This window comes from Leuresthes tenuis, unplaced genomic scaffold (genome assembly GCF_036924035.1).
Source record: "Leuresthes tenuis unplaced genomic scaffold, fLeuTen1.0.hap1 SCAF_13, whole genome shotgun sequence".
NCBI lineage: Eukaryota > Metazoa > Chordata > Actinopteri > Atheriniformes > Atherinopsidae > Leuresthes > Leuresthes tenuis.
In genome coordinates, this window is record NW_027325367.1 from 6,530,991 (window position 1) to 6,549,659 (window position 18,669).

Sequence of the window (18,669 nt, forward strand, 5' to 3'; positions counted from 1 at the left end):
GAGATGAATATAGCCAATTAGGAATATATTGTCGGTTACAGTTTTTAAGGAAATGTGGTCATTTATTTTTCAAAATAAATGTTATCCAACAGTGCATTTTGTCTCTGTATATAATCAGTGAATTTGTGTGAAATGTGTGAATTTGTCACTATAATAGCATTTCATTTGTACGATTATTTTACCATCAATATAAAATGCAGTTAAAGGGCTTCCACATAGGATGCGGTCGGTGCTGTGCTCTGCTTCCAAAGCCATTTATGTGTACACAAGAAGGAATCTGTGTTGCGCTAAACTAGGCACTGTGCAAGATCTGGCGTGCTGTCCGCACACTCTGTACTGGAGTTCAAATAATTTAAACTTGGGCACAATATTTTGTGATAACACGCCAACGTGTCCAATCAAAAGAAATCTGGCAGATCTCAACTGATCACCCACCTCATATATATATGTCACCAGAAGTTCCTAAGTGGTCTAATGCCTGAAGCTTGTTCTCATTTTTGAGTCTCGATGCAACTCTCACCAACAGGCTGTCAAATTACTTACTCAGCCTAAAGTAGACTTGAAAGCAGTCACTGTACAGGTGCAGCTCCTGGGTGAGCCTAAACTCTCCAAACTCCTAAAGTAAAGCCAGGACTTCTCTCTAACAGCTTGAGTTAGATTATTGCTCTGCATCATGTCCAGAAAAAAAAACTAGATACTTCCTGGATATCTTTTTAATTGCCTGACAACTGACACTGACTTTGGATGCAATATGGGCATGAACAGCCTCACCTTCATGTGAGCTGTGCATGACCCCTGCATCAAGTGCATAAGAGGTCCTATGTGAAAGCAACTTTAGAAGGTTTTTGTCTCGCTGATCAACTAACAGTTTACAATATTAGTTACTATATGTGCATTCATTTTATCTTTCTTTAACTAAAGTTGGTAACAAGATCTTGTAATAATAAAGGAAGTGCTATTGCCAGGCAACGACTGTACTGCCTACGACAACATATGACAACTGCCAGACTGTGATCAAACTTCTTGTGACTTGCCTGCAATCTATTCTGCTTCTACATATCTAAAGGATTCTAATACTAATATAATTCAGAGGTTCACCATTTCTTGTATAAAGACAAAGTTGTACTCACTGTTCTCAAACAACAAACTCTTTATTTATCGCAGCACTGTAGCTTTTGCATAGCTCATCCATAGCTAAATGAGGCCTCTACAAAAAGAAATAATGGTTCCATACAGTTGCTTACATATAGAGGTAAGCAGAAATGTAAATGGCGTTACAGAAAAAGAGAATTATTAAGAAAAATACAAGTTAATTTAGTTATGTAGTTTCAAGATTGAGATGGGGTGAGACATTAGGTTTTGCACACCATTTGAAGCTCCAACAGTTTTTAAAAAATATATATAACAGACAGACGCAAATGTGTTCAATGGCAGAAATAATAAGGTGATAACCGGTCTGACACATGATATTTTGTCTGGAACATCACTATCACTAATTCCAATGTTACCTCATTTTCCTGTTGCTCGGGGTCACGGATTATGGTTGATTTCCGTGGAGCTTTTAAAATCTGAAAATAAAAAAATGTAAAAGAGCTGAATCTAGGTCACGGTCCACATGAAATACTCTATGTCCTTTGTGCACTTCACAACACTGACCGAGGAAATGCGCCGCTTGGAATATCCACTGCCTTCACTGTAACACAAAATGGTAATCAGATGATGGATTTGCATTTGGGCTGGCTGTTTTCACTTGCAGCATAACAATGACATCACACTAGATATGTCAGAGTGAAGTGTAAAGATGCTGGAAGGTGGAAAAAAATGTTGCTTTGTGGTTCACCCAGTGGTTCAGTATCATCAGTTTTACTTACACATTCTTAGCAGGATCCAGAGGCTCCATCTTCAACTAGAAGAATATAAAAACATAGATTGATTCACAGCTTCTGCTAAATATATGTTCAATGAAGATGAAGAGACACATTTTTTGTTCAGTGACACATATCTTAAATTTGATTTTTACTTCAACTGGTATACGGTACGAATGCCAGAGAGCATTAAATGTATAATTTTCAGTAGAACTATGGTGTACACATCGACAAAGGCTGTTCTCCAGAATTTATGGTTTCTATAGTATTATATGGGGAGGGAAACATGGGTCAAGCATAGGTTATGGACTTTTTACAAGTGTTTTTAACTTTTATTAGCAAGCTAAACGCGTCGATATAAAGCAAGACATATTTGTATGATAACTGAGGCTAAAACACTTTAAATGATTAACCGGTAAGTACAACGCCAATTCGTTAAGGTTATTGGTCACTATTAATTTCAACCAAAACCCGTCTTCCCAAAAATCTAAACCTCAGTATTTATTTTTATTTTTACAGAATCGATCTAATGCCAACAATCATTGCAATCAACAACAAAAACATACATAAGCGATTTTAAATAGTTAACGCTAACGTTAGTGTTAGCTGGTTATTCCCAAATTGACAACATAATAACTACGAACACTGGAAAAACAAGTCACCACATACCTTCAGGTTGTTATGAGTTATGTGCCTCGTTTTACGACGGATACATATGTGTTATTACTTGATAACTGACTTTAAACTGTTTTCACGAGACGTAAGTTTGGCAATGAAACAATGCGCGAACCCACAACTTGAAGCTAACATCAACGAGCTTCAAAGCTAACGTCTGGAGTTTTGAATTTAGCCGCCCCCACGCATGCGTACTGAATTTCAGCGCTTGTCATTCGTCTCACATATTTTCTTGTTTTCCTTGCTTATTTTTGGTCATTAAGAATATGCAAATTAACATAATTAGTTTTCTTTAAAAAAAAGTAATACATTTAAGTGAAATGAATTGAAGGATAGAAACATTTTGAAGATTTTGAAGGTCGTTTTATTTACACCGGAAATCGTTAGCTAACCGGAAGTGATCATTGAGGGCGGGACGTTTTTAAAATTCGTGCGGCTCAGTTTTTGACTGTTATCCTTTTCAGCATTAACCAAAACGGTAGGGATTGATATCGTATTATTGTACAAAGTTGCTGCAGTGAGTACTGTTTGATAATATAGTAAGTTGTAATAGTTGTAAAGGACTCAATCTGAGCTCCCAAAAAGTAACACATCGCAATTCTTTGTTGAGCAAACACGTGAAACATTGATCATTTTATGTGTACGCTTATGTTCACGGTGAGTGTTTTATTTGAAAATCTGTGGCTGAAGTCAACCTCTAACATTCAATTTACTGTGTTTTGAGACACTTTTAGGCACCCATTTGTGTCTTTTATGCAAGAACTTATGATGATTTTTTCTTTTTTCTTTAATAGACGTTATCACTAAATTAAGGTACCATGTGTCAAAATTGAATGTAATGTAATGCAGCAAAGCTCCACAGAAATTGGGTTTTACTTTCAAGTATTTATTCTCCTTCAATCGTAATTAAATATTTAGTCTAAGGTGAGATGATAGCAATACGATTTATTTCTGTCTGTGCCTTAAATTGTTGTTATGTTTACATACAGTTGTCTTTATCATTGCTGACCTTCAACTCACTTTGGTAAAAGACATGTCTTCAAAAATTCCAAGAGGTAATCTGATGGAAATATTATTTCACTTTCCTTGTGATTAAAATTTTTGTGCTCGAGGTCCATAAAGCTATCATATGGTTATGAATATTTCCAGGTGCTAATTTACCCGCAGAAGCCAAGAAAACTGGCCATAAACCTGAGTCCAAAGATACAGCAACTGTGTCCACAGCAGCCAATGCTGTCCATAAATCAGATGGCAACCTTAAAGGCCAAAAAGAAAGGTGAGAGATGGTGTATTTCCTCTCCTGTCACTTTGTCAGCAGATGTTATAAAGAACAACGTATCTCTGTTGACCATATGTGTGCATATGACACCTGCTTGGTTCTGCATTTGTACATCATAGCTTCTCTTTGTCTTTTAGAAAAAACATTGCTCCTAAAGTTCACAAAGGGTAAGTCATACATCATTTTACCTAACCTGAACATAGAGTGGGCTTTACCTTTTTAATTTTTATTTCCCCACAACTGTATTGCTCCTCTCTGTAGGATTTCCACCAGGTATGGGCAGCAGGTAGAGCTCAAGGAGCAAAATCAGAACCTCATGACTGCCAAAGAAGAGCTGCAGAAAAACCTGTCAGAAACGCAGGTAAATAAAGTAACAACCAAGAGCATTTATTGTCTTTTTCATTTAGTCATCATACTCTAAATACATTTTTATTTTGTAGCAAAGAGTTGCTGAGTTGGAGCTGCAGTTCAGTGAGCTTGAAAAGGAGAATGCAGAGGTCCATAAAAACCTAAAGGACTGTCATGTTGTCTTAGTTTCTGCTAAAATAGACCCAGGTAAATATATAGATTGCATACAAATATATCCATGCATACATATCCATGTTTAGTTTGTGCTTTTTATCAGCCATGTAACCCATTAGAACTAAGAATACCTTAAATTCTTAGTTTTAGGAGAAAGAGTTGGAGATGCTGTACGGCAGAATGAAGAACGAAGGCAAGAAGTTATGGTACGTACAGATTTTTATTTAGCTTTACTTGAGGTTATTTGTACAGTCATGCTTGATTTGTCATAAACGTCACATTAAATTCACATAAATGATTAAGATCTGGAACACAAATCAAGTCAAATTTAAACATGCACTTATCAATTAGTTTCATGTCACATAATCACTTAAAAGAAGATAAAATATGGTAAACACACACATATGGTTTTGGGTATCGCAGACAGAGCCACCCTATAAATATCTTTGTCTTTATGTCAGAGTGTTTCCACAGACCTGCTGAAGGAGTTAAAAGCTTTTGGTGATATCGCGTCACAGCAGCGTGCTCGGCTGGAGGTGAGTAAACTCTGGTCGAGTTTTATAACATTCTTTTGCTTTTTCTGATCAGTGTAACATTGTTCTTGGCAATGGTTGATGTTTCACTGTGCCATTTTACTTTTAGGAAATCCAGACAACAATGGTGGACCTCAATAAAGCACGAGACATTATGGAGCAGGAAAGAAAGAACTTTTCTCAGCAGGCGGCTGAAATGGAAAAAGCTCTAACAGAAGCAGAGGAACTCTTACTGTAAAGGTGTAGAATAATCTCTTAACTCGGAAAAAGAAGAGTTTGTGTGTATATATACATATATATTTTTACTGATGCATAGCATGAGATTCCTATTATTTTCTATGTTCAGCATCTCTTCATTGTGTGAAACAGTGAAACACAAATTTACACTGCAGGTTCTTAGGTTGAACATGATGTGAAATCACCTAAAATCCTCCACATCCCATTTAAGAGGAATTTTTGTGTTTAAGGTGAACGTTGAAAGTAATCCGATACATTAGGCATTCATAATCTTTAACTGTTTTGTATAATCTTGCAGTTTTTCAGTTGCAAATCAGTCATTTTTATTTTGATGTTTAATTCAAAAGATGCACTAAAGTTATTTAATTGCATCAAATATTCACCCGTGTCCAATCCTTACTGTATTAAAGATGTGAAACTCTTACAGAATAAAAACTTTACAAAAACTCTATCACTCTATAAATTCAAAGTATTTCTTAAATATTAATGATAATGAATATGATGGAAAATATGCTTCCTGTTGCCACACAAAATAAGTACGTTGTATATCAGAGTACACTTTAGATACAATTCCTAGTACTTTAGTCTGAGCCATGAACTCTTTGTTTTTGAGCTTGTTATTTGTAGGGGTTCTTAATGCTGTCCAGTCGAGTTTCAAGACTGGACGTGCTAATGCTGCTCACATTGGCATTTTTCAATCCCAAGAGGCCTGTGTTGTTGTAGTAGATGAACAGGAAGAAACCTGACAGACAGAGAGAGAAAGTCAGTGGTAAGGAAATCATTTTTTTACAGGGGAATAACTCGACTGCAAAAACATAATTCTGTTCTGTAGATGGACAATCAATCCATTCATCTTTGCCTATTCAAATATTCTAAATGCAAATCAAAAATGCCAATGTAAACACAGCTAGAGAACAGTGTAGCCACCTTTCTTTTGAATAAATGCCATGTGCCTCCTGTACATGGAGCCTGTGAGCAACTTTTGCTAAAGCAGCGACTGACAGTCTCCTAAATGTTCAAAGAGGCTTCCTTTCTTCCTTCACAGTGAATCACCTCTAAGAGGGACCCACAAGTTCCTAATAGAGTTCAAATAATATGATGAAAGTGGACAGGCTGCTATTAACTCATTGTTGAGTCCTTTGGTAACTAAAAACTTCCTCTAGGTTTGAGAGTTGATGCAAGTCAGACTTGCTGTTCTTCGGTGATAGCTCTCCTCTTTTATGAAAGCAGGTACATTGCCAATATATAGTCGAAATAGAGGATAATTGGTTCTTCCTAGTTTTTTTGTTTCTTTACCTCAGGTCTTTGAAGTTTATTTGTATCTTTTCTAATTCTAAAGAAACTGAATGACTATTAGTAGCTAAATAAATTATTGTTCTGTTGTCAAATTTTAAAAGTTGAGCTTTTTCAAGAATGTTGCTCTGTCTTAAAAGTATTCAACGTTTTGAAATGATCAATACAAGTTTAAAAGCTTATTTTTACCATTTTACCTCAGATAAAGAAATGGCATAATTATTAAGCTGCACACACTGATCTAAGGTAATAATCACTTTAGGCTGCACCTGTCTTCATTACACAGCTACTGGTCTGAAGTTGGGACACACTTATCCAGCAATATGAATGGATAGTTGTGTCCAAACATTCGAACTGTACTGTTTATCACCTGAACAACTTTAAATAAATTTACATTGATACCATCTACAGTTGGGAAATGTCCATAAACATGACATGTAAGATTATATACTTGTCTATTAATTGTGCACACAGCATGAATCTGTTTATCTGAATTATTGTTTGCTGTGGTAAACCCATTAAAATGAAAGTAAGGCTTAATTTGCACATTAGTCATTAGTCACATTAGTCTTAATTTGCACATTTTTGAATTTCCCCCACTAGTGGATGAATAAAGTATTTTTCTATTTTCTATTTCTAGTCCCCCATCAATTTAATGTATTTTTTTTTACCTCTTTGTACAGTACAAGTACCTTTGAAAACATCATGCATCACCTAATAAAGGTTATATAAAGAATAGTCCAGCAGACACAGACGACATCCACAGTTCTTCTTCTTGAATGTAAATAATACATACTGAGATAGTTGCCTTACTATTTAGCTTTAAAATACTCTATTTTGCTTATCACTAACATTATTTATTAGATTCTCTTCCTGCTCTGTAAACAGTAGGGAGTACAACAAATGCTGGGAACAGTTCCTGAGCTTAATTCACCTTTGTAAGTGTCCCCATAAAAGACTCCTGTCATTATACACAGCCATTTCATTTGTAGTTAAAAATATTTACAATGAACCATCATCTTGTGAACAAAGAAGCAACCGATCTGCAAATGCGGATACCTTGGAAAGAATTGAGGGCTGTGAAAATGTAGGTGGCAGGGATCCGGAAGACACCATAGGCGAAGAAAGCAAAACCCCATGTGATACCGAGCATGAAACACAGGCCCAGGACGACTATGACGCTTTTGCCATTTTCACTTTCTTCTGTGTTGTCCTTTTTGAATCTCTTAAGATAAAAGAGCCATGACAGAACATAGATGGCCGTACTGAAGGTGAAGAGGAAGACCAATGTATAGTAGCCTATGTTGACTACATAGTGGATGTCATTGTCAGTTATCCAGCACCTTGAAGCAGAGGGATAAATTAAATGTTTCTGAATTTTAAAAAGAAAAATGGTAATATGGCATGCAACATTATCTTGTCTCTCACATGGCCACGCTGTATTCAGGGTCATCAGTGTAGATGGTCACTTCCCCATATTTTCCAATGATAAACAAGGTAATCACAACTACACTCGGTGATACTGGAGAAGCAAATTAATACAAACAGCTCATTACAAAATTGCAAAGGTCATGTCCATTGGCAGATCAACAAGCAAATTAAAAAGTCTGTTTCTGAAGGATAACATACTGGCATGTACTTACCCATGGAAGTAACTAAGACTTTGAGTATGTAGCGTTTGATTACAACTTGGCCCCCTTTGTACATCTGCAGGGAGAGGTGGAAGCCCTGCGCAGCAAACCAAGTGAATGTGGCCAACATAAAGCAATGCATGACAGCTGCCATGATCTTACAGCCCAACGTGTTTTTCATCTCGGCCACAAAGTTGTTAATCAGGAAGGCGAAGTTCATCAGCAACATCGATAACACCAGGCAGATGAAGATACTTGTGGTTTCAGTGGCTTTAGTCTTCCTGTGAGGAGACATTAATTTACAGAAAGGATACACATTGTGGATTTTTTTTCTTAAGGTTCTCTTTCTTATTGCCTCACAAACTGCATTTGCTACCAGCTTAATTTCAAGAGGCAGTTTTTCTAAAAATAAGCAGCCGCACATGTAACCTACTGTAAATTATGAGTAACAAAGTAATACAAGAATGTGTAATAAAAAATAAGGAGTGAGAGAGACAAAAAAGTTCAGTGAGTTAGAAACTGATGGCAGCAGAGCGCTGAGACTTTTTTGCATCTATAAAAACTGCTTGTTTTCAGAGGTAGGTGATGAAGTGACTTTCAGACAACAAGGCCACTATTCAACAATCTAATTTCCATGCTGTACACTTTATGTGCTCAATATAACTCTGTTCTGGAAAGCTTATTTACGTATATGTTCCAAACTTCAGCCACAGTAGAACAGCACAAATGTTGAGCAAAAAGTTTTTTCTTGCGTTATCGCCTGCACAGTTTCAAACATCAGCATTCCTAAGACGCATTTTCACGTTTTTTTTCAAGTTGCAATGTAAAAAACCTGTTCAAATGAATGAATGTAATTTTATTGTTGCTACCTTAAAAGAAAGTGCATGAAGAGGATTATGGTGAGGAAGAACATGGACAAACCACAGCCAACTTGTGTGATGATGGTCAGTGTGTTCAGGTCATATCTTGAGATGGTTTCATTAATGGGAGTCTGCAAAAACAAAAAGCAAAGATGGAAAAATAAGCACTTGAAAGTTTTAAGTTTGAGTATTCTCATTTGGTGAAATATGATGTGAAAAATTAAAAATAAAACTAACCATTAAGACAGCAAAGAATGTCAAATGTGAGCACCGGCATGTAACCATGTTGTCTATTTCAAAGGTTTTACATCCTTTATCAGTCCAGTTGGGTTTACTACCTATGAGACCAGAGCAAGAAATGAAGCAGTGCAGAGAAGAAACTACAGGAGGTGAAGAACAACAAAGTTGAACTAAGAATTTATCCTTTGTTCTTCTGACGAGTGCACCACGTTTCTGATTGGTTTAAAGTTCATTTTCAACTGCTATACTCCAGTGTCCTCAAATTGAAAAACACAACTTTAGAGACAAAAACCCAACATTTCAGAAAACAGCCAAAAACGAGAGGTGTGCTGGAAAACAGGATTAATGGGTTTGTGAGCTACTGTATGTGGAGTTTTTAGCCTGGTTAAATCACCATGAACAGGATGGATTTTATGTGTTCTCTTTTAGCCCTGTCTCACCAGAAATAATCAACTGGAACGTTTGTCCACACTTGCAATACGCTACAAGTTTCACAATCACGACACAGAAATTATGAGATGACAAGGTTTTGGTAGGCAGTTGTTTTGTGTTGTATAACATCGTATCCCTGACAATGTATAGCTTCTACGTCTAACCATGTATTTTTGAACATCTAAACCTGACCGTGTACACAAATTCTAATCCTAAACATGTACTTTTAATTTCTAACCACAACAAACAACCAGTGGGAGCAAAGTAGAAAAGTGTGTATGGCCTTGAATAGATTGTGAAAGATCGTATCTGAACCTACAAGCGCTCACTTAAAGAGCAGAGGGGTTAAATGCATCCAACAACCCCTCTGACCGCCCTGTGTGGAGTTTTTGTTGTTTTTTGTTAACTGTTGACTTTATTATGTCATGAGCGTATGCACGTCACAATGCACGATGTGACATTTGTTTCCTGCTTTTGTTTTTCCTTCCCAATCAGACACTACAGCTAAAAAAGTGTCAGCTCTATCACCCACGAGAGATCAGAAAGACTGAAGAACAATGCCGTTGCTACATCTATTTAAATCTTGACAGGTCCCAATGCATTCTAAGAAAACACCTGAAACATTTTTCAGCATTTTGTAAGATGTGTTTTGTTGCTGACTCTCCATCAGCTGTATGGTCTTGGCAGATGAACACGGGGAAATTTCACCACATTTGCCTCCCTCTTTGTCGTTCACAGAAAATATGATTTGAATGCGTCTTATAGTCGTTTAAAGCCATTGTTTCACTCAAAGATGTTACCTTCACCATTCCATGAGTGACAACGTGGAATCTGTCTCTCCTGTGAACAAAATAGTGCTGGATTAGATATATTCCCTTAACAGTCGTGCTTTAAAAACAAGAGGCTTTCTTTTTTTCGAACTCACATATTTGGTGTTCTTGAAAGTGATGTTCAATGTGTCTGTAAGATTCTTGATAGTTGCTCCCATCTCAACTGCTACAACCTCACCACCTAAAATAGTGCTGTTGTTTTCATCCTGAAAAAACAAAACAAAACTATACCACATCATAACAGTAACACACACGCAATTTCAGGGGAGTTGAACATTTAATATAAAAATGATAACTGGACTTTTTTTTCCACATACCTGAGTCATATTCATGAATCGTAGGACAGCTGCAAATGATGTTGTTATATTTGAGGCCACTGCCTTATCAAAAGCTTCTTTTGAAACAGAGAGAGTTCTTGAAAATGCTTCCAGGAGTTTGTTGTCATCTAAAATCTGTAGGAAAGGACATGGTAAGTGTGTTTCCAAAGCACTTCAGAGTACAATACTGTGGCTATTAGGATTCAGGTTATCTTCAAAAGCTATGTGGCCATAAACATAAAGTTGTTTCAAATATTTTAATCAATAGCAATGCAAAAAACTGATCATGCTTCTCTGGTAATCTTACAAACCCCATATCCAGAAAAGCTGGGAAGCTTACTAAAATGCAAATGAAAGTATTTAAATGTCATTTTTGTTTCCTTTGAACCTCAGCAGAAACAAGTTCAAAGAACATTATTATCAGCATCTTCTCTAACCAACCTTATTGTATTCAGAAGATTTAAACAAATCTAAAATTTGATGCCATCTACGCAATAGAAAAGGCAGTGATGGTTAAGTAACATACAAGTAACATTACTGTGAATATATAACAATTGGCATCTATCTAGAACCTTATAAGAGAATTTTGGATAACCATTTTTGTTGTGTTGTGTATTTTCTTATTGTAACAAATCCCACTCTGCATAACTTACAGCAGCAGGGCTGCATAGACAGTCCAGACCTGTCTCCTACTGAAACTGTATGATAAGGAAGACTTTCCCTTTTGAAGGCTTTGACATTGGAAACTCCTGTAACCTGATCTTAGGCTCTCCAGGTGGTGGTGAATGGTTGTTGTCAGCCCTTATTTATCTGTTTTGTACAGGTGAGCCCGGCTAACTGAGTTTCCACTTTGCAGGTTTCCTGCTAGGCCACGTCAGCTGCTGTTTTGCCCAGCTACTGTTCAGTTTGTTTCTTTTGCCCAGCTCTGTTTTGTTAATACAAATTTAATTTGCCAAGTTTAGAGTTGATTTGCTATCGGTTTAGTTGTGTTTCAGTCCTTTGGCTTTGTCATTGTTTCAGTGGCATTTTTACTTTAGTAATTCTAATCTTTGGTTCATCCAACTGGTTTAACTATATCTTGGTTCATTGGTTATGCCATTCCTTGTGCTGCCTTATTTTGGTTGACTGCTGATCCTTATGTAAGCTCTTTTAGGAGCAGTGTATTGCATTGCGGGGAGGCTAAGCACTTGGTGACGTCTCTTAACATTGTTGCACAAGTCAAAGCACTGGGACTATTCTAATTTTAGTAATGATAAAGATGTAATTCTAACCTTTATTTCCTTTTTTGGTGTCTTCATTTTTGCTTTTTTAATTTGAATCATAGCAGCTCCAGCCCAGGTTGATTTTTGTGTGTACTAGAATCAATTTTATATTTTTCTGGTTTCTCTGACTCTCTTACTTCATAGCCATCAGCTGCCATGCTGGATTCGATAGATCTTGGTCTAGACGTTAATTTGTGTGGCTGCCATTTGACATAAGTAGGGGTGAAAGCTGTGTTTACAACAGTACTAAGTTTAAAAAGTCGCAGGTGTCTCATTTTTGCACTACTATTTAGAATATTTCAGTTACTTGGATGACTCAGCATATGTGTGATTGTCAAATGTAATGCACCCACTTTAATGCTGTCTTCTGGAGACTGATAGGCAAAGGATATTCCTTCTCTCTCCTCAGGTTCTGGTCCTTTCGTTAAGATTCCTGTGATTCCTTCTCCTACTGACAGTGAAGCTGAGGTTCCGTTCATGGTACCTATTAAGTTGTCCATGTTTTTCATCAGGTTGCTGTGGACAGATTAAGGAATATTCTTTCCACACTGATGTAAGGCAGATACCTTTTCTGAGATGATTGAAAACTTTCACAAAGTTCTCTTGAAAATAAGCTATAAATATGACAGATGTAATCTGAACAACTCAATTTACTGAAATGTTATTGCTCATATTGAAAACGTTATTAAAACACTCATAATGTAGATCAGAGAAATTAAAATGTAAAAATGACATCTTCCAGCACTTCCAAAATACACATTTGAGGAGACTCAAGGATCTGTTTGTTTGTACACAGAATGACACAGTTTATGATTTTGCCTCCCTATTTTCTGATGGCCATATCAGGCTCAAACATTTCTGTCTTGTTAGACCTCAAGTCTGACAGCAATTAGTCATCTGTGCATCGAAGGGGGAAAAAAATATGATATGGACATGTTTTAGAAGTGCTGGTAAATCATTTTCAAGACACAACAGGCCCCTGTGTCTTTTTACTTTAAGTTTTGTTAGTAAAAGTGATAGCAAATTCATGCTTTCTGAAACTTACTGCTTCAAGTAAGGCAAGAAAGACTGGTCAAGGTGATTCATGATTTAACTTTAAGCCATTAAGACCTGATAAAACACATGAGTCTCAATAGGTTGAGGTGTTTTGAATGGTGCATGCTTTCCAATGATGAACCTCCAGGTTCAAAGTCTGCATCAGTGTATGCAAGCAGGCAAAAAGCATTTAAGAGAAGCATTAATCTTACGCAGCTTCGGATGCTGAAACCTTTCCGTCAACGGTCTGGGTAGTAGTGATCATTTGTATTTTCTCGTCAGCGTCTTTCAGTGGACTGTTACAGTTGACACACTTCATCTCTCCTTTTGTCAAGTTTATTATGTACATGTTATTGTAATGTCGAGCTGAAAAGAAAGAGCATTTAGTCTTATCTCAAGCATAAAACTAAGTACATGCCATGATTCTACAGCTTGTAGAACTAACTTAGCTGAAATAACTTGAGGGAATCATTTTCTAACCTTGTCAGTCTCTCGCATTATTTTAGATTAATTTTCTTTTTTACAATAATGCTTATTAATCAAAAATTATATGGGCCTAAAGTTTGATAAACTTTTGTTGTTCATTTAACGAATACTAAGCCAAAATGTAAGGGTATGTGAAAAACTAAGTACATCCCATGTATCAGCCACATGTTGCTTGATGAGCCACCTTTAGCAACCATAACCTAAAGTAATAATTTTGTGTATGATGTTGTCAGTCTCCATAACGATGTATCATGGACTCAATAACTGAAAGGTGCCCAGGTCCTGTGGCTGCAGAACAAGCCCAAATCATCAGCCCTCCACCACCATGCTTGACAGCTGGTATGAGGTGTTTGTGCTGATATGCTGTGTTTGGTTTCCTCCAAACGTGCTGCTGTGCATTATGACCAAACATCTCCACTTTGGTTTGGTCTGTCCAAAGGACATTGTTCCAGAAGTCTTGTAGTTTGTTCAGATGCAGCTTTGCAAACCTAAGCTGTGCTGCCATGTTCTTTTTAGAGAGAAGAGGCTTTCTCCTGCAGCCCTTCCAAACAAGCCATCCTTGTTCAGTCTTTTTCTAACTGTGCTGAACATTAAGATTTAACATGCTAACTGAGGTGGTTTTAAACAGTTCTCAAGATTCAAAATTATTTTAACTTAACTTCGGTTAAGGTAGGCCACAATTTTTTCCCCATTCTATCCAAGTAGATTCTAATACCCAAACTTCAACCAATTCTGTATTAAACGTGTAATCAGCTAATAAAACAAAAGCAAATGTGTGGAAAACGTTAGGCTGGGCAGATAAATTTGGGTCTCACCCTCGTTTTTTTTCTCAACATGTGTGACTTTTCTACTCTTGAGAAGAAAAAAGGGTGTGAATCAATATATACTTTGTGTGACTAAGCCAAAAGTACAACATGCATCACTACTTCTTAAAGACAATGTTCACAGCATGAGCAACAAAAAAGCCAAAAGTGATAGTTAAGTTTAGAGACCTGCAGAAATATAGACACATTTATGTTTTACTTATCAAAAGGAAACTCACCTGTTTTACTGCAGTAAATTTGATCATACTGTGATATCTTACAAGCAGTCTTTGGTATTACTTTTCCAATATGGCAGCTGTCTTCATCGTCAACACTAGAATCTCCAAAGCAAAGACAAGATTTATTCAAACATACTTAGTTTGATTAAGATACAATAAAAATCACTTAAAAAATTAAAAGGTCTTCAAAACTCAAAGGTATGAACTTACAATTTGAAGGTCTGTCACAGTCTAGAAGATATATAAAAACACATTATTTGTTCAGATAATCTTTATTCACACCACCAGGCAAAGGAGACTAATTGTATTGTGGCACATTGAAAAGGGATAAAAAAAAAGTCAAAATGCATTTCCGTAATATTACCTGAAAGGACATTTGAGCAGCTATTCCGAAAAGCATATATATCTACTGGTTTATTGTGAAGATATTTTGGAATATAGAGAAGTCCTTGATTATCCAATTGAGGCCACTTTTTCCATCGAATTTCTGTTGATTATAAACAGAAATACACATTCAAATTTGATTAAAATGTTGACGTCTGTTGCATATAATCCTATATTTTGCGAATAGAAAGGGGTAAGCTGAACTCACTTTGTTTGGATATGTTGCTGTTCAGAAATATCATGCAAAAATCACTTGCTGAAAAGTAAAGAATTCCTTTTAAACAATCTTACTTGCTTTCACAAAATACAGTGTCATGCAGCAGTTACCCAAAGGCCACAATAGTTACAAACACAAATATGCAAATAGATAATAAAATCTTATTCTTGTTGTTTTTTGGTGCACACTCTCTTTGACTTTGTCAAGTTGCTTTAACTAACTACTGTGACATGCAAATGTTTGTGCACTGTCACTGTGTAAATGTACATGAGAGATTGAGCTGATCTCTGAAAATACTTCTTTTAATGCCATTTTAAACCAGATTAGTGTATCATTTTTGTTTTGGAGTTTGCATGTTCTCCCCGCGTATGCTTGGGTACACCAAGAGATTTCTTTTTTATGTCTGTGAACTTAAGATTGTTAAAGCTTTAGGAAGGATCAGAGGATGGGAATTTGAAAACTTTATAGATAGTCTGACACCTGAGATCTCATCAGCGACAAACAGCAATAGCTTTTCTATGCAGTTGCCTCGCACTCTGGAAATAAAATGTTTTGTGCTTACAAAGCAGGAGATGGTAATTCAGAAAAGTTTATCAGCAGCAACTGGTGCTGAAGGTGAGATTTAGAAAACCAAGAACTGTTTATGACCAGAAAAGCTGATGAAAAGACTGCAAAAGACCTCAAGAAAGATTTGTCAGTCTCTAGAGCCTGATTAGCTTATCATGCTTGGCTTACTGTGTGAGCAAAATGTGATGTAATCATGTATGTGGTATTTTCCAGCTGCTTTTAGGGACCCTAGTTTTGAAGTTTGAAATCTGTGGTTAAACAACTTATAAGGTTTATTTTGGTTGATGGACATGTTTAAGAGAATGCCAGATTATCAGTTTTAGACACGACAGTCCATGACTGTCTGACATACATTTAGTACTGACAGATTAATTGATCCCAATCTAAAGACATTGCAATTCCTAACTTTGTAAACGTGTTATTTTTTCTCTAAAAAATCCTAATGTAATAATGGGACACAATTGAAATTATAAAGCATAAGTAACACAGACCCGTTATTAAAATGTATATCTTACTCACAATTTGTACAAGAATTTGACTCTTTGATGATGCCATAGAAGCTATCAGCAACAAGATACGCTGTGTCTCTCCCAAAACATTCTTTGATTTTCCGATTTTCCGATTTTGACACATCACGTTTTGCTGATGATGTATCTGAATGAAAATAGAACACAAGCTTGGGAATGAAATGGTTTTACATCAGATTTCACACTGATCTCAGAATATCTAAAGAACATGACATATTCCCACTTCTCCTACGAAACACTACTTGTTTAGTATGATAAAGTCAAAGAAAAGCACATGTGAGACACAAACTGATAAAATGAGGTCCCTGTTAACCTATTAATTTATCAGAAAGCATGTACTTACAAATGGAACAAATCCACAAGAAGACCACCAACACAACCTGATATCTCCAGCTGAGCCGAGCCATGTTGTTCTGATGGCTTCACGTCTTGGTCTGGATAAGTGATCCTTTTAACAGCTACTGTTGATGACTGAGATGTGCAGAATTGTTACAAAGTACTTTTACTGCAAATATTTTTCAACCAAAAAAGGAAATGTTATTCTAAAACTTCTCTGGGTGAGAATAGAGTATTGCTCTGCAGCAGAGAAGAGGAACAACTGAATCTTTTGGCCAGATGAAATGTTGCCAAACTTTGCATAAAACCTGCTACAAATGTTTTCTTTTGCAAATTTTCTTGAAAAAGGAAGAATATTCTATACTTCCATGCAAAGCAGGAACAGAAACATTCAGGACATCCCGATAACAGCTTTTGAGGAATAAATGATCAGTGTTGTAATGTACACTGTAAACTGACAGGATCATGCACGGTGGTGTTGTCGCTTTGATTTGTGAATCCTAGGTGGGGCTGAGCAGACATCCCAGGAGCCTTTTTCTCTTGAGTCCATCCCTTCAGGCAGATAGTCACCGAGCTGTGACATCTAAGATAATTAACAAGGGTGAGTGTGTGGAGCAAACTACCAGAACATGAAGACTGAGAAAACATGAATGAGAACATGAACCAGAAACCCACGACTGAAAGGAAAACAAGACTGATGACATAATGAACAGAATCACAAATCAAGACTCGGCAAGAATGAAATCTAATAAAAACCTATGACAAGATAACAATCAGGAAAGAACAAACACCAGAATAACCAAACCAAAGTTCACAAAAATCCACAAACTCTTACAGTTCTTAAAGTATCCTACGATGCAAATAGCTAATATACCCCAAATCCTGTCATGCAAATGTAGACTAAGTAACATTCTGTTTACATTTTAGGGTATTTCTAGTTATTATTTCTTCAATATTAATCATGAATGAATATTAATATCAGTTTGCTGACACAGGACAGGAGGCCTTTTATATTTATTTTCATATTTAATTTCAAATTAGTGGTGCCTTAAATAAGACTAGTGTAAAAATGTGAGTGGTTATGGGCTAATTAATGTGCAATGAGCATGAACCAGCTGGTGATTAATGTTTCAGTCATTAATGCTAGTAAAATCAAGGACTATTTTGCAGATAAGAATTATTCACTCGCCATGTGATGGACTGGCAACCTGAGCGTTCCCTGCATGTCACCCAATGGCTGCAGCCACCCTGCAACCCTGAATTGGATTAAAGGTTTACAGAAAATGGATGGATGGATTATTTGCAATAGAACAAAGTGGAAGACTCTATATCAGTGAATCCCGAGTTCATGATTATTCAATAATAATCAGTAAATCAGTCTTTTGACACATTCTTCATAAGTTGCTCCTAATTAACGCTGATCTAAACTGTTACTGTCAAACAGTTGCTAATTATTCATAAATACCTCAGCATGGTTTAAAGTGAAACATCGTGCTGACGAGTAACTCAGTAACTCGTTACTTCAGGATTATTTTGTCGTCAATTACTTCTACTCCAGTAAAGTGAGGTCTCATACCAGTAAGTTACTCAGAAATGTTTCATCATATATGCATGTAATTATTAACTTAAAATTCAATTTGCAAGCCTGTGATAGTGTTTACTGAAATATGTTAGTCTGGTGTTGGAAAATATTGTTGTTAATGAAAAAAGAATAAAAACAGACAGCAGCTGAATCCAAAATTAGAGAATAAAAAGAGCTAAATTAGTTGTTTTTTTTTTTTAAAAAAGACCCCAAAAAAATCATGATAATAACAATAATAATTTACGTAGCTTACAAAAGCTAAGCTTTTCATTCTGAAAGCGTAACATACACATCTAAACTCTTTTAAATGTGCTTAACTGTAATTAATTATCAATGTCAAGGTAATTATCAAACTATGATGGATGGAAAGCTAAAAGAACACAAATTGTTTGTAGACATTGTGTTTATCCATCACATTACCAAGTCCAGTGACTTTTAGTCTGAAAAATAAGAAGTCAAAGAAGACACATATTTATGTCATTTTATTATATATATGGAATAATAATGGTGAAGCTGG

The 18,669-nt window shown here is 36.2% G+C and overlaps 2 protein-coding genes across 3 annotated transcripts; one reads left to right on the plus strand and one right to left on the minus strand.

Annotated features, from left to right (window-relative positions):
* Positions 1-2,990: 2,990 nt before the first annotated feature.
* On the plus strand, positions 2,991-5,545 carry knstrn (kinetochore localized astrin (SPAG5) binding protein). 2 transcript variants are annotated; one of them, XM_072361930.1, is made up of 9 exons: positions 2,991-3,057; positions 3,530-3,595; positions 3,690-3,816; positions 3,957-3,986; positions 4,081-4,180; positions 4,260-4,374; positions 4,486-4,547; positions 4,803-4,877; positions 4,984-5,545. In XM_072361930.1, exons 2-9 carry the CDS (start codon positions 3,574-3,576, stop codon positions 5,110-5,112), a joined length of 660 nt encoding a protein of 219 aa, XP_072218031.1. In that variant the 5' UTR covers positions 2,991-3,057; positions 3,530-3,573; the 3' UTR covers positions 5,113-5,545. The 2 variants fall into 2 exon arrangements, with proteins under 2 accessions (XP_072218031.1, XP_072218030.1); XM_072361929.1 differs by having other exon boundaries at positions 3,010-3,197.
* Positions 5,546-5,728: 183 nt separating this feature from the next.
* On the minus strand, positions 5,729-10,899 carry LOC140267591 (adhesion G-protein coupled receptor G2-like). Its single transcript, XM_072362903.1, has 9 exons — positions 10,715-10,899; positions 10,493-10,603; positions 10,368-10,407; positions 9,133-9,233; positions 8,905-9,026; positions 8,048-8,316; positions 7,833-7,926; positions 7,464-7,747; positions 5,729-5,853 (listed from the first exon to the last, which is right to left on the minus strand). Exons 1-9 carry the CDS (start codon positions 10,727-10,729, stop codon positions 5,729-5,731), a joined length of 1,161 nt encoding a protein of 386 aa, XP_072219004.1. The 5' UTR covers positions 10,730-10,899.
* Positions 10,900-18,669: the final 7,770 nt, after the last annotated feature.

Excerpts from the sequence above, each read along its gene's own strand:
- knstrn (XM_072361930.1), top strand. The coding sequence starts at position 3,574 with ATGTCTTCAAAAATTCCAAGAG. Across the intron at positions 3,817-3,956 it reads CTTAAAGGCCAAAAAGAAAG|AAAAAACATTGCTCCTAAAG; the intron begins GTGAGAGATGGT and ends TTTGTCTTTTAG. Across the intron at positions 4,375-4,485 it reads TTCTGCTAAAATAGACCCAG|TTTTAGGAGAAAGAGTTGGA; the intron begins GTAAATATATAG and ends TTAAATTCTTAG.
- LOC140267591 (XM_072362903.1), bottom strand. Across the intron at positions 9,234-10,367 it reads TCACTCATGGAATGGTGAAG|GTAGTAAACCCAACTGGACT; the intron begins GTAACATCTTTG and ends CTGGTCTCATAG. Across the intron at positions 7,927-8,047 it reads AGTCTTAGTTACTTCCATGG|TATCACCGAGTGTAGTTGTG; the intron begins GTAAGTACATGC and ends TTGCTTCTCCAG.